General features: G+C 39.5%; 1 protein-coding gene across 3 annotated transcripts in view; it reads right to left on the bottom strand.

Moving 5' to 3' along the window:
* The window catches only part of NUP153 (nucleoporin 153), a 74,304-nt gene extending 51,051 nt beyond the window's left edge, over positions 1-23,253 (bottom strand). For 2 of the 3 annotated variants that reach the window (XM_054591855.1, XM_054591857.1), the window contains exons 1-2: positions 22,696-23,253; positions 9,174-9,399 (exon numbers count right to left, since the gene is read on the bottom strand). In XM_054591855.1, the coding sequence (XP_054447830.1) occupies positions 9,174-9,399; positions 22,696-22,806 (337 nt within the window). In that variant the 5' untranslated portion in view covers positions 22,807-23,253. Of the gene's footprint in view, positions 1-9,173; positions 9,400-19,741; positions 19,922-22,695 lie in introns of those variants that run through there. The other variant, XM_054591854.1, reaches the window with a different exon arrangement.
* Between the last annotated feature and the right edge of the window lie 625 nt (positions 23,254-23,878).

Genomic DNA, 23,878 nt, shown 5'->3' with positions numbered 1-23,878 from the left:
GCTGTTCACTGGGTGCGCTGGCTCTGGGGCCTCACAGGAGATACAGGCCAACGTTAGCTGCCACCTGTGTGCTCTGCCCAGGGCAACCCAGAATCAGCTACAAAGCAATCTGCAGGTGGCTGCTACCTGTGCTGGACCTCGAGGTGCCCAGGAGAGGCCACAATGCAAACCAAGGTTGGCTGCTCCAAGTGTCAGGGCTTTGGCAACTTACCAAAGGTACAAAGCACACTGAGGCCAGATGCTGCTTTCTTAAAAGAGATTTTAGGAAAGTCTTAACAAGAACCAAGACAGACCATTCCTATGGAAAAGCCACTGGAAACAGCTTGGGAGTGCTCTCAAGAGCTGAGTGGTGTGGGGTTCTCAGGGAATCACCAGGGTGGAGCAAACAGGGATAGCCAGGTTGTGAACTGGCTATCAGTCTCACACTGGTCTGCCAGCTGTGTCAGTAGAAGGCTCAGAAAAAGAACAATGGCCTTTGCCAGCACTTTTGCCTGGCAGAAGGCTGCCACCCCAGCTATGCCATCATGCTGGACAATTCAGTTCCTACGCCTATGTCCATGGTTCCTTTTTTAGCTGCTGCCCCAATGCTGGAGCTTACAGGGAGTAGAGTCTGAGTACGTTCATACACAGGAGCTTTAAGAGAAACTGCCTGGGACTCCAGAAGCCCTCCATCTCACTCAGCCACAATCTCCACTGGTTTTTACAGCAGAAGTTATTGGGACTTCCCGGCACTAGAACCCCGGGCTAGGGGGGATGGTGTGGGGCTGGGACCCCTCCTCCTCAGGGTGGACTTCCACAGCCGAGATATCCCTCCCGATATTTATCCACCACATGTAGGTGTGGCAGCAGCCCATTCCACCTCTCCGCCCTTCTACCAGTCTCAATGTAGCTTCTTCTTTATATTCCTAGTTGCAGAACTTCCATTCAGCTAGATTTCAGATGGTTCTGAATGATTACTGTTCTGTAGTTTAGCTGTAATTTTGATGTGGGAGAATTCAAGTACCACATTTACCTACGCTGCCATCTTGACTGGAGGTGGCCCATTCATTTTTTTGATGGCGTCATTTGTAATTCAGAAAATAACTTGCATCTTGTTTACAGAGACTTTTAGCATTCTGAGACTATGAGAAATGACAAATTTTACTCACTTCAGATACAGGACTCCTCAACATACGACTGGGTTACATCAACAGAACCCACTGTAAGTTGAAAATGCCATTAAGTCGAAAAAGCATTTTAATACACTTAACCTACCAAACATCATCGCTTAGCCAAGCCTACCTTACAGATTCTCTGAACACAATATCCAAAAAAGCTGGCTACACAGTACACCGTAGATTTCAGTATCAGTTGCTTACCCTCGTGATCTCATGCCTGACTGGGAGTCACATCACAAGAATGTATTACCACATTTGTTAGCTGATAAAGAAGACCTACTTAATATGTATTGCTTTCTCACCATTATAGGATCAAAAATTGTAAGTTGAATGATTTTTAGTTAACTAGGGAACTATCTGCACTAAATTCCAAGACTTCCCCACTTTCCCCAATTTCCCCAATGATATATCTGCATATTTCTGTTCCAGGGCCATAGTTTTTTAAACACTGTAACTTTAGAAGATATTTAATGGCTGTAAACGTCATTACAACGTACCCCACACTCGCATTCTTTTTCAGAATTTCTTTATTCATCATCAGGTGTATTTTCAAGACTTTTAGAATCCTTTGTCAAGTTTCAAAAAGATTCTTACAGCTAGGCTGAAGTAACAAGACTTCCAGATTAGCCCTTCTACTGTAAATAACTATAAAACTGGATGGATAAATAAATAAATGGACAAAATATATGAAACAACAGCTTTCAGACAACAGAAAAGAGCGTGTGCACACTCACGAAAAGAAAGCCTGAAAAACTGAACCCTATTATATTACCGAGCACTCTATCTGGGAAAATTTCCAGAGGTGGCACAGAGCTGAAGTCCAAGCAAAATACATCAGGCAGAAATAAAAATTAAGGGCAACGGTTAATACAAAAACCTAGGCAAGCCTCTAGAAGACCACATGGGAGTACCCAGAGAGTGGATGAGCTATAGATACACAGAGCGAGACCACCTAAAACTTACCAAACAGCTGCTGCTATAGAGTTGAGAAAACAGATACAAGAAGGTTAAGCAGTACATGAGAACAAAGCAGTGCTGAGAACAATGAAGCTCACGGACTGCCAGAATTTAGAGATCCCTCCTTAAATCCTTGGCACTCAGCTGAGATACTAGAAAAGCTTTTCCTTGGGACTATGGATCAAGTCCTAGAATAAGACCTATTGTACACTCATCCTAAAAAGCCACAGGACATAAAGTTAGGAAGCTACGTTCCTACCACTTTAGATGACTTAGAAACACCTTGGAAGAAACACCTTGGACTTTCAACAAATATTCATTACCAAAGCATAAAACTAAGCCTATAACGTTCAAAATAATCATTCAGTAACAAGTGTCTGCTAAAACAAGAATCAATACTCTTCAGAAGAAAGCAATGGAATACAGAATCTCTACATATATTATTCAAAATGACAGTATTTGGTAAATAAAATATCTTGATAATACATAGAAAAGAGAAAACTGTGATTCATAGTGGGAAGAAAAAGTAGTCAACAGAAATTGAACCCAAGATAGCCAAGGTCTTGTACTTAACAAAGGATTTAAAATAGATATTTAAATATGTCCAAAGTTCCTAATAGATCTGTTAAAATTATTTGACTAGAATCACACTCAATGGGGAGAGTTAACTGAGGAATGTGAGAAATCATTCATCATTAAAGACTGGTTATATAATTTAGCATATTAATAGAATAAATTGAATATAGAGCCCCAAAATAAACCCTTGCATATATAGTCAAATGATTGTCCACAGGGGTACCAAGACCACCACTCAATGGGGAAAGGACAGTCTCGTCAACAAATGGTGTTGGGAAAAATGAATATATCCACACGCAAAAGAATAAAACTGGACCCTTATCTTGTACAACAGACAAAAATTAACTCAAAATGGATTAAAAGCCTAAACATAACACCCAATACTTTTATAAAACTCCTAGAAGAAAACAGGAGAAAAGCTTCATGATATTGGTCCTAACAATGATTTCTCAGACATGGCAGGCAACCATGGAAAAAAAGACATATGGGACTATTTCAAACTCAAAAACTTTTATGCACTAAAAAACACAAGCAATAGAGTGAAAAGGCAACTCAAAGAATGGTAGAAAATATCTGCAAATCACGTATCTGATAAGGTGTTAATATCTAGTATATATAAGAACTATAAAAAAATCAAATAAATAATCTGATGAAAAAATGGGCAAAAAATCTTAGGTGATAATACTCCATACCTGACACACAAATGGCCAACATATGAAAAGATGCTCAACAACACTAATCATCAGAGAAATCCAAATCAAAAACAAACAAACAAAAAAAAACCACTTCATACCAATTAGGACAGCTACTATCAGAAAAGCAGAAAATAAATTTTGGCAAGTATGTGAAGAAACTGGAACCCTTGTGCACTGTTGGTAGGAAAGGTGAAATGGTGTAGACCCTGTGTAAAACAATATAGCAGGTGTCAAAATTCAAAAACAGAATTACTATGGGAACGAGCAATTCCACATCGAGGTACACACCCAAGGAACTGACAGCAGGATCTCAAAAGAGGTTTGTTCAACCATGTTCCTAACAGCATTATTCAGAATAGCCAAAAGGTAGAAATAACCTGCATGTCGGTGACAGATGAACAAATGTGGTACAGACATGCAATGGAATATAAATCAGCCTTTAAAAAGAAATAAATTCTGGTACATGCTACAATATGAATGAACCTTAAAGACAAACATTAAGCTAAGTGAAATAATCCAGTCACAAAAGGACAAACACTGTATGATTTCTCACCAACCCAGCCACTCACCCAGAAGAAAAAAAAAATCTAGACACCCAACGGCTCATTATCATAAATGTTCTGACTACAGCGATGACTGAACTCTGAATATACAAAAAAACCCCTAACTGTACAGTTTAAATGGTTTAGTTCTGTATGTGACATATATTTCAATAAACCTGTAAGAAATATCTAAAGAGAAATGACAGTATTATTATTTCTAAATATGCCATATTCCTGGGTTATTTTAAAGCTATTTTAATATTTGTAACAATTTAATATTTGTAAACTCCATCATAATTCTGTAAGTGGATGCAAACACTTTAAGACTTGAAAATGCAGTCACTGAGGGACTTCTGGTCAAGACAGAGGCATAGGTAGACACGTTTGGTGTCTTTGCACATCCATAGAAAGAATCACAACCAGGTCTCAAAACAAATTAACACCCAGAATCTTCAGAAAATAGAGCAGTATGGAAGTCCGACAATCAAGGATTTAAAGAAGCCACATTCATCCAAATGGGTAGGAAGGGCAGAGTCACAGAGAGGCAGTATGGTGCAGAGAGGCAGCAGAGTAGGTGGCAGTGGCAGAATGGAGGGTCCCATATTCCCATGTACAGTGAATAGAAATCGATGATACCTTGAGAGCAAGAGATCCCAGCCCCAGGCCAGACTGCATAGCCCAGGATTCCGGCTGTTAAAACCAGGGAGGGTTGCAGTGGCAGAAAAAAACTGCCAGATTTCCACTGCTTAAAGGGCCACACAGACTTAGAATGCCTGCAAACCTACCCACTCTGGGTTTCACCACTAGGGCAGGAACTGGAAGGGCGCCACTTGCATACGGGAAATAGGTTAAGTGACTGGAAAAAGGGGAGGACTAGACACACCGCCAGAATCCAGGCAGTGGCACTGTGCCCTCTCCGAGGCACTGCCCCACATAGTACCACAAAGTAATGAGTGGGTGACCCCACCCCGACAATTACCTAAGGATCCGCCTCACACAATTTACATATGCCTTTTCTACATAGACCATGCTACTAAGACAGGGAATGAAAGCCATTCTACCTAATACACAGAAACAAACACAGGGAGACTGCCAAACTGAAGAGATTAAGAAATATGGCCCAAATAAAAGAACAGAACAAAATTCCAGAAAAAGAACTAAATGAAACAGAGATAGCCAACCTATCAGATGCAGAGTTCAAAACACTGGTGATAAGGATGCTCAAAGAACTCATTGAGGACAGTAAAAAAATATAAGGGAAGAAATGAAGATCATACTAAGTGAAATAAAGAAAAATCTACAGGGAAACAACAGTGGAGAGAATGAAGCCAAGAATCAAATCAACGACTTGGAGTACAAGGAAGAAAAAAGAATTCAATTACAACAGCAGAAAGAAAAAAGAATTTTAAAAAATGAGGATGGGCTTAGGAACCTGGGACAACTTTAAACATACCAACATCCAAATTATAAGGGTGCCAGAAGGAAAAGAGGAGCAGCAAAAAGTGAAAACTTATTTGGAAAAAAAATGAAAGAAAACTTCCCTAGTTTGGTGAAGGAAATAGACATGCAGGTCCAGGAAGCAGAGAGAGGCCCAAACAAGGTGGACCCAAAGAGGATCAAATTGTCAAAGGTTAAAGATAAAGAAAATCTTAAAAGCAGTAAGAGAAAAGGAGTTACCTACAAAGGAGTTCCCATAAGATTATCAGCTGATTTCTCAAAACAAATTTTGCAGGCAAGAAGGGGCTGGCAAGTATTCAAAGTGATGAAAAGCAAGGACCTGCAACCTAGATTATTCTATCCAGCCAAGTCATCATTTAGGATGGAAGGACAGATATAGTGCTTCCCAGAAAAGATAAAGCTAAAGGAGTTTATCATCACCAAGCCATTATTCCATGAAATGTTAACAATACTTACTTAAGAAAAAGAAGATCAAAACCATAAACATTAAAAAGGCTACAAATTCACAAGTATCAAAAGTTGACTATTAAAAAAAAAGTAAGCAAACAGCCAGAACAGGAACAGAATAATAGGTCTACAGATCATTTGGAGGATTATCAGCTGGGAGGGGGAAGAGGGAGAGTAAGGGAAAAGGTACAGGGATAAAGAAGCATAATTGGTAGGTACAAAATAGACAGGGGGATGTTAAGAATAGTATAGGAAATGGAGAAGCCAAAGAACTTACACACATGACAAACAGGCATGGACTAAGGGGGGGGGGGGGGATTGCTGGAAAGAAGCGGGGTGCCAGGCGGAGTGGTGTAAAGGAGGAAAAATGGGACAACTGTAATAGCATAATCAATAAAATATATTCTTTTAAAAATGCAGTCACTTCAGACTTCAGTCAAGGTGATGGCCTAGGTAAACACAACTCACCTCATCACATGGCCATATCAAAATTACAACTACACTATAGAACCACCATCATTCAGAACCATCAGAAATAAAGGTAAATGGAAATCCTACAGGTATGGAAGGAAAGAAAAACCAACTATGAAATTGAAAGAGAAACCACATGGAGACTGGTAGGAAGGGTGGGGACATGGAACGGGCTGGTCCCACACCCACATGTGGCGGATAAAAAGCAGAAGGATATCTCGGAAGCAAGGGGTCCTAGTCCATACCAGGTCTCCAGTGCCAGAAAGGCAAGTTCCCATAACTTCTGGCTGTAAAAACCAGTGGAATCAAGGCTGTGAAAGACAGAAACTGCTGGAATCTCATGCGGTTCCTCTTAGAGGGCCTGCATTAAGGGTCAGACTTAATCTGACTCACTCCCTCTGAGCTCCAGCATGGGAGCAGCAGCTTGAAAAGTATCAAGAGACATATGAGGAGGAACTGAACTCTCCGGCACCAGGGCAAGAACAGGGGTGAGCTTTTTTCCAAACAGAAGTGCTGGCACAAGCCATTGTTCCTTTTCTGAGTCATTTCCCCACAAAGTCATAGAGCGGCAGGCAGGCAGGCACCCATATCTGAGATTCCCTCTACCTGGTTTGCCCTACCCTGGTGATTCCCTGAGATCCTTCCCCACCCAACTTTCAGACCCACCCAACCCGTTTCCAGTGACTTTTCCATGAGAATGGCCTGTCTTGGCCCATGCTTCAGATTTTCCTACAAGCAGCATCTGGCTTCAGGGAACCCTGTACCTTTCGTTAAGTTGCCCAAGGCCCGGAACTACCAGCAGTCAAATATGGTTCATAGGTTGGCCTCACCTGGACACCTCCAGGCCCAGCCAAATGATCAGCCTGCAGACTGCTTTGTAGCTTATACTGTGTGACCTCAGACAGAACCAGTCAGTGGCTGACCCAATTTGACATGCCAATAGCAATCAAGCCTCAACTACAACAGGAGGGTGTGCACAGCCCACAAAGTGGGTGCACCTTGAGTATCCAGCATGGGTAACAGAGGAGGCTGCTACGGGGACACTATAGGACACCTACTACACTAGGCCACTTAACCAAGCACAGGAGACACAGCAGTTCTACTTAATACATAGACGCAAACACAGGGAGACAGCCAAAATGAGGGGACAAAGAGACATGGACCAAATGAAAGAACAGAACAAAACTTCAGAAAAAGAACTAAACAAAATAGAGATGAGCAATCGACTAAATGCACAGTTCAAAATACTAATTGTAAGGATGCTCAAGGAACTTAGTGAGGACCTCAATAGCATTAAAAAAAAAAAAAAAAGATGCAGTCAGGAAAGGATACATAAATTGAAGTAAAGAACAATTTACAGGGAATCAAAAGTTGGGTGGATGAAGCCAAGAATCAAATCAGTAATTTGGAATATAAGGAAGAGAAAAACAACCAACCAGAACACCAAGAAAAAAAGAATCCAAAACCTATGAGGACAGTGTAAGGAGCCTCTAGAAGAAATTCAATCGTATCAACATTTACATCATGAGGATGCCCCAGAACAAGAAATTGGAAACCTATTTGAAGAAAATGACAGAAAACTTCCCTAACGTGGTGAAGGAAATAGACATGCAAGTCTAGGAAGCACAAGAGTCTCAAATAAGAGGAACCCAAAGAGGCCCACACCAAGACACAACATAATTAAAATGCCAAAGGTTAGCAAAAAAGAGAGAATTTGAAAAGCAATTAGTTACCTATAAGAATACTCCCAAAAGACTGTCAGCTGATTTCTCCAAAGAAACTTTGCAGGCTAGAAGGAATTGGCAAGAAACAAAGTGAAGAAAAGAAAGGACCTACAACTAAGATTACTCTACCCAGCAAAGCTATGATTTAGAATCAAAGGACAGATAAAGAGCTTCCCAGACAAGAAAAAGCTAATGTAGTTCATCACCAGCAAACCAGTATTTTATGAAATGTTAAAGTGTCTTCTTTAAGAAGACCAAAAATATGAATGATAAAATGGCAATAAATACATTATCAACAATTTTAAAAAACAAAATAAACAAACAAACTAAACAAAGATAGATACATAGATATAGACAATGGTTTTGACGGTTGCCAGGCCAGACGGGAGGGAGGTCAGGGGGCTGGGTGAAAAAGCTGAAGGGATTAAGAAGTACAAATTGGTAGTTACAGAAGAGTCATCAGGATGTCAAGTGGAGTGTAGGGAATGGAGTAGCCAAACAATATATATGCATGACCCACGGACAAGTGTGGGGATTTCCTGAGGTAGTAGAGGGGTGCTGGGGAGAGAGGGGTAAAAAGGGAAAAACTGGGAAAACTGTAATAGCATAAACAGTAAAACATAATTTTTAAAAAGTTAAAAAATAAAATTCAGAGTCACTTAATTATAAGATTAATGAAAGGACCCAGCTAAGCTGCTGCAGAGAAGACAGGAGCCAACTGCAGTTATACCATACCCAAATTCATGGCATTATCCATTTCATTGTAACAGTTAAGTTATATAGTTCTCCCTTAGTGCCAGGGCCTATTCTAAGGGCTTCACATTTATTTTCAAAAGAATTTATGAGGATAGAGAGGAGAAAATAGATTATCTTGTCCAAAGCCACATGTCTAACAAATGATGGCTTGAAATTTCTGAACCAAGTCTAAAATCTGAGCTTGCACCCTTAGCTGATATCGTATATCAGTCACCCTTGATAAACAAAAAGCTAAAAAATAAGGTACCTAATTTGAACCTGATCATCACCCTTCTTCTATGTGTTTTATGTACTACCCAATAGATTTATCATAGCCAGGTAATATAAAAATACTTCAAATTAAGTCATGAAGACCTGTATTTCATAACAAAATATTCACATTGCATTTACCTTCTGTATTTCTGACTGTTGGCTCAGGAGTGATTCTCCCATCGTGAATATTAGCGCCCTCCTCATCAGCATATATCAGATGGTCATCTTCTCTATTTTCTGGCCACTGCGGTATCTCTCTTGTGTCTGTTGAGCAGCTGCATACTTCTTCATTCTTGTTGAAGTATCTCTGTAGCCATCCTGGCACAATATTCTTAACTGATTCTGTAACCCTGCTAAGAATGCCCTGTTGGGGGAAAAAAACACATAAGGCAACTTTAGAAATTTATCTTTTTAAGTACCAATTTACACAAAGTCATACCAAGAAAAATGCAACTGTTTCCAACAAAGTTTCCTAAAATTCAGTTACTTGAGCTAATGCTGACATAACTGTATTTTACAATGCTATAAATGAATTCCTACTTTTTCTTTCTTCCATATGCATAGATCCATGAATCAATAATTACCCCAAATGGCCATATTATTCTAATATTTAAAAAACCCCAATAGGCCATCAAACAAGACATACAAATTTTATGTTCATTAATAAGATACTCACTAAAATGTTATAATCTGAGAAAAGGCATCCATTTTGATCTCAGCATACTAAAAGAAGCAATATAAATACCTTCAATAGCTTCCTCAAGCAATTATATTGCACATCCTTTTAAAAAGAAAAATTTGGACATATAAAACTAGGAGACTTTTTTTTAAGACAGGCAATAAGACACCTAATCTAACACAGTAAACTCCAGAAATAACGTAAGATGTTTTTCAATGGTAAATTTTCGTTATACCAAATACTGCCTGAAAATGTGAAGAATTCATTTTTATGACAGTAACTTTTAAAGGGAGAAGCAGTAAAGCAACTATCAGTATTAACATGTATTATAGCTTTGCTATGTGCCAGGCATTATTCTAAGCAGTATATACATACTATTCAATTTAATCCTCACAGTACTATTATGAAGTTGGTATTAATAGTGCCACTTTGAGGATGGAGACACAATGAAGTTAAATAACTCACCCCAGATAGAAACACAAATATTTGGATAGAGTAAAAGCACAGGTGGGATTGGTAGGACATATAAAGTTTGAGTATTACCTCCCCGTACTTTGAGTAACTCTAGGTAAAATCAGAATTACATCCCCTCCTTCAATAATTACAGTGAAGATTCAATGAAATATGTGGATGCACTTTGCAATTTAAAAAATACAACAAACATATACTGATAATTTTATTACTAATTAGGGGGAAAAAAAGCTAGCAGAAACAAAATGGGGTGAGGCAACCAATTGTAGGCAACAGCAGCCTTCCTAAAGTACTATTAGAATTTCTGAGAAAAAGTCACGGAAGGGAAAAAATAAATTGGCAGGTACAGAAAAATAATAAAGTCTAGGCAGAATACATAAATCAACCATGAAAGCAAACCTAAGACAAAGCCCATGAAAAAGCCTGTCAACAGAAAAGATGGAAGGCACCTCCCATACCTGCACTTGAATAGTATTTTCCTTATTGTTTAAAAAGGTATAGGTAACAACTGGGAAATATGTTATTATTTTTCCATGTATTCTCCAGACATATTTTAAACAGATCTACAATGTAAGCTCTCTCGCAACACATGAAGCCAACAACCCTAGAATACTCACTACTGAAAAACACAACTTTACTATTTCCTTTTTCTATACTAATGTTACATAGTATTAGTTACTTTGGAAACAAAGTTTATAAACCTACATCCAAATTTAATATTTATAAAAACATACACTAACTTTAAAATGTATGAAAAATAAACATTTTTATTTATTTTTTATACTTAATATTTATTTACCCCTCCATATTTCAAGAAAGTAACACAGCTTAAATAAGACTCAAAAAATATATGACTCGTACTTGATATGAAATTATAAATTAGCTAAAGCATTAGAGCAAGAATTTAGCATAAATTAATCTTTTCATGGACTTGTTTAAGGTTTTTAGCTACTAAAAGTATCAAGACATTCCTGTGATCCCTACTCACCTGTGGCAAGTACAGAACTTAAAGTAATACCATACTTAACCAAAGGTCACTTCTGTGGCAGCATTAGATATTGTGGAAAATAATGAGTAATCAAAATTAATCAGTCAAATGCATATAAAAAAGCTCCTTCACTAAAGCTCATAAACTTTGCTTGGAGATCTTGCCTTTTCTAAACTAAAATCTAACCAATCTATCTTAGCCCACAGCAGCTTAGTAAAAGAAAATTACAATGCGGGGTGGGGATGGTGGTGGCTACTAATGGCATGATGAATAACAGCACAAAGACTCTGACAGCAAATAAAACTGATCTGGAACCATTTTAAGGAAACAAACAATCCTATACTGCAGTATACCTCTGTAGTAGGGTAAGTGAGTCTAAGTAATCAAGAAAAGTTAAATCAGCCCCAGCAGGGTATCTCAGTTGGTTGGGGTGTTTGTCCCGTACACATAAACACTGCAGGTGCAATTCCGGAATTCCAGGTTACGGCACATATCTAGGTTGCGGGTTCAATCCCCAGCCAGGGCATGTACAGGAGGCAACCTACTGATGTTTCTCTCTCACATCATGTTTCTCTCTTTTCTATTTTCTCTCTCCCGCCGCAACCCCATTTCTCTCTTAAAAAAAAAAAAAAGAAAAATATATATATATATTCAATAAACATATCCTTGGGTGAAGTTTTTTTTTTAAAAAGTTAAACTCAGTATACTCTAGTACTAGTGGTCCCTTTACTAGTAATATCAGCATATCTAAGGCCCTATCTCTGCCCTATAAAACTCAGGAAGGAGGGCTCACCTGTTCTAACAAACGTTCAAGTGATTTCAATGCATGCTAAAGTTTGTAAGTTTGTGAACCACCATTCTAGTTGAAGAGATGAGGTAATTAGATACATTTAACAATATTACAGTACATTTTAAGGGAAAATTCCCTCTACAGGAGGTTAATAAAATTATGTGTACTTCAAAGTGTTAAGATTCAGTTATCTGGAAAGTACATAATGTGAAACACTGGTCAGACAGCAATTAAAATACAGGATGGGGGAAAAGTAGGTTTACAGTTATTCATATGGAAAACAGTACAATAATTAATAAGTGATAACAAGAATAAACTGTTTCGTGTACTCATAACTATAAACCTTTTGCTCCACCCTGTATTTAATAAAATATTCTCAAATGAATGAGAAAAACCACTGTACAGTGGACTGTGCAGAATACAATGCAGCTTATAGAACTAGTTCCCCAGTGTTTCCCAAACTTTGGTCATGATTTTTACCTGTACTTTTACTAAATGATTTTCTTTCTATCCACTCATTTCTCTTAATAAGTCGAGCTTTGCCTACATAATAAAATCTATCTGTTCACAGATTTCATATTATGCTGACCTTCAGTTGCCCTTCCCTCATTCTTTTTATAATTTTTACTTATTGATTTTAGAGAGAAGAGGAGGGAAGAAGACAGAGAGAGAAAGGAAGGAAGGAAGGAAAGAGGGGGAGAGAGAGAGAAGAAACATCGATTTGTTGTTCCACTTATTTATGTACTCATTGGTTGATTCTTACGTGTGTCCTGACAGGAGATCGAACCTGCAACCTTGGCGTGTCAGGACAATGCTCTAACCAACTGTGCTACCTGCCCAGGGCCCTCTCTCCATTCTTGATAGGTTATCCCACAAAGCTGGCTTCTGGAAGAATTGGCCTACAAGACATACTAGAGAATACCAGATATCAGAGGATGGGAGGAAAGAAGTCTTTTTTCCTGTGCTCCCTCTCTGCTTAAGTGTCCCCTTCTCTACAACTAGTTTCCAGCCAGGTGGCTCCATCTCTAGTCCAGATACACCTTTATCCTTTCCAGTCCTAGGAATGGTAGAAACTTCTGCTACTGCTAGTCTCTGGGTCTCTTGCTATTCTGTATGTATAGCTTTAATCACCAGCATATCTGTAAGCTGGCTCTCTTAAAAATATTCAATAGATCAGTTTACCCATCCAGAGTGAATTTTTCTTGCTGGATCCCTAAGGTATTGATACAGCAGTGCTACTTGTTAATTTTTTAATCTAATTAACATGAAAACTAAAGTCAGTCCATGTTTTCAGTTAGATTCAGCTTCTCTAACAACAGTGGAACACACGTACCACACTTGAGGAAGTACTCTTTTTACCCAAAAGTTACATCATCCAACCATTATCTCTGTAAAAAAAAGTATACAAATAGGCCAGAGAAGCAGTTTTATTTTGGTAAATATTTTATAATCTTATCTAATTCACAGATGTAAAAGCAGAGACTGCTTTTCTTCATTCAATTTATTGTCAATACTTATTCGACGCATACTACATGTCAGGCACAGAACAGCAGGAGACAGCAAGGAACAAGTTCCTACCTTCTTAGAACGTAGATATTCTAAATTAGGGAGACAAGTGAAAAAAACCAGTAAACATAATATGTAACACGTAATATGATGGTGTCAGTGCTATGAACAAAAATAAAGCAGGGAAGCAAAATGGGCTAGGTATTTTATATAAGCAAAGACCTAAATTTAAAGAAGTGAGAAATGAGCCATGGAAATTTCTGGTAGAGAAGTATTATAAACCGAGGGAGGGAGAAGTGCAAAGACTCAAATATAGGAGGATACTTGGTACATGCTGACCAAACTTCTGGTAACCTTTCTAATAAATGCAAAATATAAAACCTTAAATAACTGTCCATCAAAATTCCCCTTTAGCCCTGGCCAAGGGGCCCAGTTGGAGTGTCAGGAGCACCAAAAGGTTGTGGTTCAATCTGCAGTCAGGGAATATACCTAGGTTGTGGGTTCAATGCCTCACAGGAGTTATGTGTGAGGCAACCAATCTATGTTTTTTTAATCTCACATGGATGTTCCTCTTTCTCCCCAACTTCCTCTCTCTCTAAAATCAATGACTATATCCCCAAGTGAGCTATTTTCTTTAAATCCCCCTTTAATCATGTGTATATGTGAGTATCTATGCGTAATCTTTTGTTCTGTAGCTTATATAATCTATTCACTATAAAAGGACTTAAAACAGTGGTATTCAAATTGAAGTCTTCAGACAGGCAGCTTTGGCGTCACCCTTGAGCAGGTTGGAAATGGAAATGTGTTTAAAGCTCCTGAGGCAATTCTTTTGCCAATTAAAGTTTGAGAACTACTGCACTAAAATCCTCTATAAACTTACTGACTTGTTATCCTAATCAAGGCCACAGTAAACATAACCCTGAGTATAAGCTTAACTACACCTAAGTTTTATATAAGAGATCACTCTATTTCCATGATCATCTCATTATCACATTACATTACACCAATTTTTATAAATAGCTACTTCATAATATCAACTCTGAAAATCAAACCAGACATAGACATAAAAGTCTACCTTTGAACTATAGCTTCCAGTGTTAAAGATTTGGCACTTACAGTAAATAACCAACTACCAGATATTACAGTTTTTTAAAGCTGCTAAGTAAAAGAAATATGATTACACATAGAACTGGGTAGGAGAGTATAAAGAGGGACCACGTGTCTCAACTAAATTTGGAGAACTTCTTCCATGCCTGGCAACTTTTTAAAGATTTTTGATGTACTAAATATAGACTTCAGCTACTAATGGAAAACTGAGAAGAGTTGAAGGGAGCTAGAAAAGGGGAAAAATAGTTTTCTTATGGAAGAAATGTTCCTTTGATTCTACTACCAAAAAATGATCTCTCTTTTCACGAGTCCTTGAGAGAAGATGTGTTAGGTCTTTAACAGAAATTGGATAAATCAGTTTCCTATGTGAACCTGAACAACGAATGCTTTATGACATTTAAAGCAAACAAACAAAAACATGAGGGGAAAACAGAGGTGCACTGAGGAAAACTCTGCTGAGGAGTGAATACTCAAGTCCTGTTTTCACCAGATTAGCTTCCTCCCTACTCTGAGAGGCTTCAGCGGTAAGCCTAACTGCAACTCTTACAACTTGATGTACATTTTCTTACAGGAAACCTCTGATCCACCAAGTCTGGGCCAGTTACTCCCTTATATGTGCCAACAGTGCCCTGTACTTCCTACATGATGGCAATTTTTGTCAAACAGGATGCTAATTACAGTCTGTACAGTGCGCAGATTAAGTGGCACATGGTTTTATTTACAACTGCACTGTTAACCAAACTCTTATTCCCACATATTAATATTCCACGAGTAGTTTCTAAAAAGGATATCAGTAATTCTAGAATTTAAAAATAAATAATACATTTGTTTGCGGTAACAGTTTCACCTTAAATATTATTTTTGTTGTTAACACTAATAACCTGACCTCCAAAACAAACAAACTATGTTAGGCTATCCAAGAGCACAGGAAAACTGAACCATCCTCTGGAATGCTGAATAGCACAAAGCCAACTAAATGAAGAGAAGCAGAAAAGTAGCTAAAAAAAGCAAAATTATGCCTTGTCTGGTGTGGCTCTGTGGACCGAAGGCCAGTCTGTGAACCAAAGGGCACTGATTGATTCCCAGTCAGAGCACATGCCTGGGTTGCAGGCGGGGTGCCTGGTGGGGGTGCGTGCAAGAGGCAACCAGACACTGATGCTTCTCTCCCTTCCTCCTTCCCTTCCTCTCTCTGCAAAAACAAACAAACAAATAAATAAATAAATAAAATCTTTTAAAAAAGAAACACCTTTTTAAAAAAATAGGAAGACAGCAAAATTAATGGTCTTAAAAAAAAAAAAATCAACTATACAAATGGAGCATTTAAATCTTGCCCTAGCCCAGTTAGCTCAGTTGGTTGCAGCATCTCACAAACAACAGAAGGCTGTGGGTTTGATTCCAGGTTAGGGCACAGACCTAGGTTATGGGTTTGACCCCTCCCACTCCCCCACTCCCGCCCCCGCCCCGCCCCCTTTGGGGCACATATAGGAAGCAACCAATGGATGTTTCTCTCTCACAATGATGTTTCTTTCTCTTTCTGCCTGCCACCACCGGCCTTCCCCTCTCTCTAAAAATCAATGAACATATCTCCAGGTGATTATTTTTAAAAAAACTTAAATGTACTCCTTGTAACCCTAAATCAAAGTCTATTCTAGAAAATCGTAAGTAATGAAGTTGAATTCAAGGATAAAGGAGTGACTCTTTACCTTGGACTGGCTAAACTGGGTCATTTCTCTCCAAGGACTAAGGATTCTTCATTTGGCAAAACATGTCAAAAAATTCCATTGAGATTTATAATAAATACTCAATTTGGGAATCAGAAGTGAATTTAATTCGATACCACATACATATTAAGTACATCAATGTATAAGGCAATGTGAATGTATTAGCTTTCCAAACTACACTTAACCTGAATTCAAGGATTAATGAAAGAAGACAGAGGTAGGGCAAGCTCTTCTACAATCCTAACTCGGAACTCATTTGTATGAAAAAGATATTCTTTTTCTAAATATCTTTTCACCAATTGGTAATCTCAAAATAGCCAGAGACACGTCTACTTAAGTGGACAACTCCCTATCATTACCATACAGCAGCAATTTTCAACTGCGGTGCTACAGCACACTGTGTGTCACAAGGATTTTTTAAAACATGCAATACCTGTTTATTTATTCAGGGACACTGAGCTCTTTCCCCTCAGACTGTCAAATAAAAAAATGACAACAGCCAACACACGCCATCTGATATGAATGAATCGAAATTATACCTATTTTTTTGTCAGATCAGCAAAAAACATACTTTTGGTGTGCCACGGAATTTCAGTAATTAGTTTGTGTGTGCTATGAGATGGAAAAGGCTGAAAAACCACTGCTATATAACCTTCCTTCTCCTTATATAGATCTCTCTATTCCTTCTTGACTTCAGTTCTGTTCAACTCTTCTTCGCATTATCCTCTATTAAATAACAGTATTTAGATTATAAAAATCTCCTTTCTGAAGTAACTTCACAGGATCTCTAACTGTAAATATCAAATATAATTCATCTCCAGTTTTAAGGCTCTGGAGCCTTATTCCACCAGAAAACACACTGTTCTGACTTCTATCTGCTCTTGTTAGTGCCTTTATTTCATTTAAGGCCTGTCGATGACCCTTAGTTCTCTTCCAGCGTTCTGTGCACACTCTCTTTACCCACTCAATTCCCATGTCACCAGGCTCTCATTTCCAAACATTTTTGCAAATTTTATTTCATATAGTCTGTCTAATCAGTTCCCTCCAAGCCCAAGTGAAAATAAGAGCCTACAACCCAATACTTCACGTGAGACTTAAAGAATATGTAAATATAAAAACACAAGTAAAAACACAGACGCCATTTTAATCTTTCAGTTATTTCCAGTACTCTTTTTTAACAATGCATCTCTAGTCTAACTGTAACACTCAGTTATCTCCATGACAGAAAAAAGGAATGAAGTACTCAAATTCTAATATGGTTATAATGCATTTTGTTTCAGTAATCTGAATTTAACCTACAAATCTAAACTATTAGTTGTCATATTTTACAACTAACAGGCAGCAGCCAAGCTTCCTCTATCCACTTAGTCCAAATCCTTCTGGCCACCTAAAATTCAAACTTTTCATTTCTCTTCTCATCTTCAAGAGATCAAGCCAGAAAACAAGCATAAAAATTACTCTGGCTAAAAAATTAAAAACTAAAATTGGCCACACATTTCCAACTCTGTCACCACTGCAGTAGGAAGAAACATGACCTGGCTTAGTCTTATTTTTAGTTATCCATATTATAGAGGTGATACTGAAAATTAACAGTAATTAAACAAAGACATGAAAAAGGATCCCTAAAAGGACCTTCAAGCTAGCAATAGGAGATCCAATAAAAAGCAAAAGCAGTTTAACCTACTCAAAGTTACCTGCAAAATATTGCTCACATTTCTTACACAATCTGTCTGAAAGCTGGATGTTAAAGAGTTCATTTCCTAAATCACACTATAAAAAAGATTGTGAAATCAAACAAACTGACAAGCAAACTGAAATTTCTCTAGACAGAAAAGGCATTGTACTATCCTGCTTCTGACAGAAACACAGTAAACTACTATATTGGGTGGAGAGACTTTAGGTGTGTATGCACTTCCCGAAACAGAAGAATCTTTTAAAAGTATATTACAACCATGACTATCAGCTCAGTAGCTACAAATAAAACATTTTTGAAAATACGTGGTCATTACATCTTTCCAGTAATATGCTGTGCCTAATAAAAATGTTTTAATTAGTGACATCAGACCAAAGGTTTCATTTTACTTCAAACTAAAAGATAACTAGCTGCCTCATCAGGGGACTTTCCAGGAAATGGAGACAACACGTGGACGTTTTTATCATTTATCTTATTAGAAAAATTAATAATTGATCAACTATCACATACAAGGGCCCCTCATCACAAACAAAAAAACTACATTTTTTGAAATAACATTTGAATTTTTTTCCCTGTACACTTAAGTGACTGGAATTACTACTACAAAAACATTTTAAAAGTATTTAAAAGAGTAGTCATAGTTTAAGGTTTGGCCTCATCAGGCAACAAACAAGTCCTTTAATCCAATATAAGCCTATAAAAGATTCAGCTTGGGTATATAAAGGAAAAAAAATCTACAAAGAGGCAGCAAAATTCAGAGACAATTAAAACATTTAAGTGAAAAGGTTCTATTTAATCACAACAATTTCAGTTTTTTTAATTCTCACCTAAAGATATGTTTATTGATTTCAGAGAAAGAGGAAGGGAAGAGAGACAGACAGACAGGCATCGATGTGAAAAAGAAATATCAATCTTTCTCAGTCAGTTGCCTCCCATTTCCACCCAACCAGGAGCGGAACCACAACCTTTTGGTGTATCAGACAACCACCAACTGAGCCACCACGCCTGGGCTACTCACAACAATTTCAAATGAGTCTTTCATTTACAAGTTTATTACAAGTTCTGGCAGAACAGAAACCCAAACCCAAACCTAAATGCTCTGATTCCATTATAGTACTTCTTTCTATAAACTATTTTCATTTCTATTTCCATGGAAACAATTAAATATCTAGGATAAAGATAAAATAAAAAATACTTTGTGATTTTCAGGAATGAGTTAAATATTCAACCTAAATATTCTAAATATCCCTCTTTTTCAAAACTGAGAACATGCTTTAGGCTTCCTATACCCAGCAGAACATACATATTTGGAACAAAGTATCATGTTGTACCAAAACAAACAAACAAACAAACAAACAAAAACCCACAATATATAAAGCAGGATATGGCAAACCTTGGTCTGTAGACAAAACTCAGCCCTTGGCCTGTTTTTATACAGGCCTCAGGCTAAGGATGGTATTTACATTTTTAATGTTGTAAAAACAAAACAAAGAACTTGCAGAGACAAATTTAAAATATTTACTATCTGTTTCTTTACAGAAAATGTTTGCAGGTCCCTTATCTAAGCTATTGAGTAGATAAAGGGGTTTATACCCCTCTTTCTGAAATAGCTAAATGCAGGAAGTAACTTGTAAGGCAAACTACATCTAAAAAGATAAAATGAGTGGATTCCCTTAGCTCCAAACCAGAAGGCAAAACCTCTGAAGCACACCCCCCCCAAAAAAGGGCAAAAATAAGTAGTTCCCTCTCACCGGGAGGTGGCAGTAGATTCTTCCAGAGGAAAGGTTCTGGTTTGCCCATGGGCTCAAGTGTTTTGTGGTGGCTATTAAGAAAAGCAGCTTGACCTTCCAGAGCTGACTTTCTGGGCCTGACAATCTGCACAAAAAGGAAATCGGAAAGGAGACTAAACAGGTGACAAGAACTAACCACATCCTCTTTAGTGACCTGTTCACTCCCAGCTAGAAAAATGACACCATTTCCTAAATGCACGTGAGCTAAGAATCAGGGGGTAAGAGAGGAGGCAAGTGAAAATGATGTTCTTTATATATGCTTCTACGATTCTTAAGCTATTACCCTTTAGTTAAGAACAGATTTCTGTCTCCACAAATTCAAGCAAGATGGCACTTTAAAGATCAGAAGTTAAAAGTAAAAATGCAAACTTCAGATATATTTCAGCAGAGCTAAACCAGAAGTCAAAACAGGAAATTGTAAGTCAGTTAAACACATGCAAAAGTCACAGGTATTGCGTGACTGCACCAGCCAGTTGGCCGGACAGGCAATGGCAAATGTCCATTAACTAGCAATGCCAGACCTCTCATTCTTATTCCAACCCTCTACTACACAACCCAAAACGTCAGTTCAAGTGTCCCAGAAACCCTTGGACACTTAATCAAATAACGTTAGTAAAAAACATGCCATGTCATGAAGATGCCTGTTATTCATGATGACTCAGCAGCTGCTGCAAAACAGAGGTTACAGCAAGTCCCAAAAGTTCAAATAAGTAGTAAAAAGGAGTCCTTATTTTAGCATTTTTTAAAAATCAATAATATCAAAGAGTATTCCTTTGTATACTCCTGGATACTTTTCTTTGGTAGTTTCTGACAATATTAAGCAACACCTACAGTGTTGATCAGGAAACCCCCAAATATCTTTAATACCAATTCAAAAGCTATTGCTTTTTTTCTTTTTCAATTAAATGGCTAAGGCAAAAAGCTGAAAGCATTTTAGATGGGGGAAATAATTATCAAACTCTAAAACAAAACTGCACAGCCTAAAATTATATCAGCTCTGACAGGCTGGATCAGAGCTGTTATATTGTTAAGGCATCATTTACCTTAATTTAGACTTAATTATTTAAATACAGTTAAAAATAAACTGTGAGTATAACTTCTGCCACCTGGAATATATTAGCTCCTTTCTAAACTCTGTCCAGACAATGATCTGTATTTAAAACATTTCACTTTTTTATGTACTAACTTTCTTTTAAGGAGACCTAAGGAAGCACTGAGATATTTACTTTTCAGGAGAAACAGAAAGCATGTGTCTAACTTCCATTCTACAAAAGGATTAGGTTAAATGGCCAGGCTTGTGACCTGAATTCTAATCTTCAATCTGCCTGCAAGTACCCCTGGTCCTCACAAAGCAATCTGAAAACCAAGCACTTTCTTTATATATCTGGGGGGAAACTGGTGGGAGTAAGTGTAATGCCAAGACTTCTAACCATACCGTGGTATCCAACCTTTTGGCGTCTCTGAGCCACACCGGAAAAATAGTCATCTTGGGCCACACATTAACTACACTGCGACACGTAATCACACACACACAAAAAATCTCATGCTTTAAGTAAATTCACAATTTTGTGTTGGGCCACATTCACAGCCATCCTGGGCTGCATGCAGTCCACGCAGGTCAGACACCCCTGCTAGCAGAAAGCTAATTAATACTGTAAACCACAATTTTTGCTTTTAAAAATTTCCCCCAAATCTTTACTTTAAAAATTGTTTTTTAATGATACAATTTAACACCACCAGCAAACACGTTAATGTGTTCAATATTCATCATCATCCAGAGTAAAGCAATCTAGGAAGTCAACCTTTATGCAACAAGTTATCAGACCCTTCTGATATACTTTTGTTTTTTAACAAGACACACAGTTACTTCCCACCTTAGTATCATTGAGTTTTTCATGACTTTTATTAAAACAACATTTTCCTACTCAATCCCCGTAACAAACAAGTAACATTTTTTAAAAATGTAATTTTCTCAGAATCTAATGTCTCACTCACGATTAGGATAAATTCCCTCTCATAATTTCACACACTCACGAGTACACAAGGTGGTTAAATGGTAAGACCTCCAACATTCCTGGAGTGTCGAAAGTACCTAAACTTCTGGAATACGCCCCATAATGTTAAAATATTTTGTGTACGAGATCAGAAGCGGCGTCCTGGTCAACTGCATAATAGCCAATTCTAACCTCCAAAATAAAGGGGGATGGCGGGGGCACCTGGGGAGGAGTGACGAGTCTCGCAGCAGAGAAAAGACGCGAAGGGTTCAGAGGGACTTTCAAAATGCCCCAATGCCACGGTAACTATATAAGCTGGTTGAGGGGGGGCGAAAAAAAATCTAAGCCAATGCTCTCAGATTTGGGAGGGGACGTGGACAGGGGAGAGGGAGAACTAATTACTAGGCTGAGACTAGGTTATTCCACTTTCTGAGGAACAGCGCCCTCACCAATCCCCAGTGCCCCGGAGACAGGTTTCCTCAGGGTATCCCCCTCCCCACGAACACTGAACCGCGGGAGTCTAGAAAACAACAAGCGTAATAAGGGCGTCCCGCCACATCTTCCATTCTCCCTCGAGAGGACGTGAGTAATACCCTCTAACCCCGAATCCCCGCCAAAAAAGAAAGAAATGCGCGCACCGTGGGCCTAGAATTTCTGTTCCCGCGCTGCGCCAGCTGGGGGAACCCCCAGCCCCGCAGGGTTGTGAAGAGGCGGCCCGAAGCACACGTGTGTGCGGCAAGGATCGGCCGTCTCAGACCACTTCCCGTCGCCACCCCAGCGGCCTCAGCTCCCGCCGCCTCGCCCGCGTCTTTCCTCCGGCCCTCTCGTCCGCTCCACGTGGGGCGCCAGGGTCCCTCACCGCCTGTTCCCTCCCGCCAAGTTCCCGATCCGCAAAATCACTAATGAGTCGGGGTCCCGTACCTGCTGCTTTTGTCGCCCCTGCTGGTAAGGCTTAATTGGCCCCTGGTGGCAACGCCGCGTCCGGATCTTGCCGCCACCGCCCCCTCCTATTCCTCCGGCTCCCGAGGCCATGGCCGAGCCTCCGCTGCTTCCCGCTCCGGGGCGAGTAAGGGGGTGGGAGAGGCAGAGGCGGGCGCCTTAGAGCCCCCCCCACCCACCCCCAGCCCAAAAGTCCGTCCGCACTGCCCACACCGTAGGGTACAGGCACACCAGGAACCGCGAGGTTGCGAGCAGAGTGGAGAGAGAATGCGCGCTGGCAGCAGGGAAGGCGGCGGCGGCGATAGAGGCCGAGTAGCTGGCTCCGGTCCGGTAGCCACTCGCGGACCCCCTCCTCTGTGTATGTCACAGTCTCTATGGAGATTCCCCGCAGAGGACAGAGCGAGCTGCTCCACTCGCTGCTTAGGCCTAACTCGACCGCCGACTGATGAGGATCCTTCTTCCGTCGCCCTAGCCGTGGCTGCCGCAGTTGAAGCCGCCGGCGCCGCCCGCCTACCACTCCCCTCTGCGCACAGCGCCCGCCCCGGCGTCGTCGTCCCTGCAGTCCCCGCCGCCGTTGCGCCTATTGCCGGGGCTAACCACGCCGCCGCGGTCGCGAGCCAGAACGCCGTCACTCGTCAGCGCCCGACGCGTTCGCATCATCACGCTGCGACCGGATGATTGGCGAGAAAGAAGGAAGGGCTTCTGGAGCCCGCGCTCTCAGGCGCGCTGCACGCTGGAAAACGTAGTTCAGTGGAGAAACCGACCTCAGAGAAAAGATGACGCGGAAGGAGACCTGCGGACTGCCTCAGAGGCGCAAAGTCGGGGCTCCATTCCTTTTACTACTCTTAGCTGTAAGCTTAGGCTTTTAAAAGTGCGTTTAACAAAAGCAGTGACCGCCTTCCCACTCTGCTTCTTCCCGTGGGTGTAGGGGGGCAGAAAGAAATAAGCAAGCACTTAGTAAAAGACAGGAACAAATAAAATCTTATAAAAACTGGTTGAAAAAACAATATCCGTCATCTTTAAGCCCTAATCCGGAATTAGAAAATATATATACAGTTTCATTAATGTCCCATTAAATATATAAGGGCTTTACTATCCAACACACAAGGGCTGGAATTCTGGTTCTGCCACTCTGTAGCTTGACCTCGGACAATTCAAAACCTGA

The sequence above is a fragment of the Pteronotus mesoamericanus genome, unplaced genomic scaffold (genome assembly GCF_021234165.1).
Source record: "Pteronotus mesoamericanus isolate MK-2021 breed Mesoamerican mustached bat unplaced genomic scaffold, CSHL_Meso_final scaffold_31, whole genome shotgun sequence".
NCBI classification, from domain to species: domain Eukaryota; kingdom Metazoa; phylum Chordata; class Mammalia; order Chiroptera; family Mormoopidae; genus Pteronotus; species Pteronotus mesoamericanus.
The sequence above is the reverse complement of the archived record's forward strand: the minus strand, read 5'-3'. Positions and strand labels throughout refer to the sequence as shown.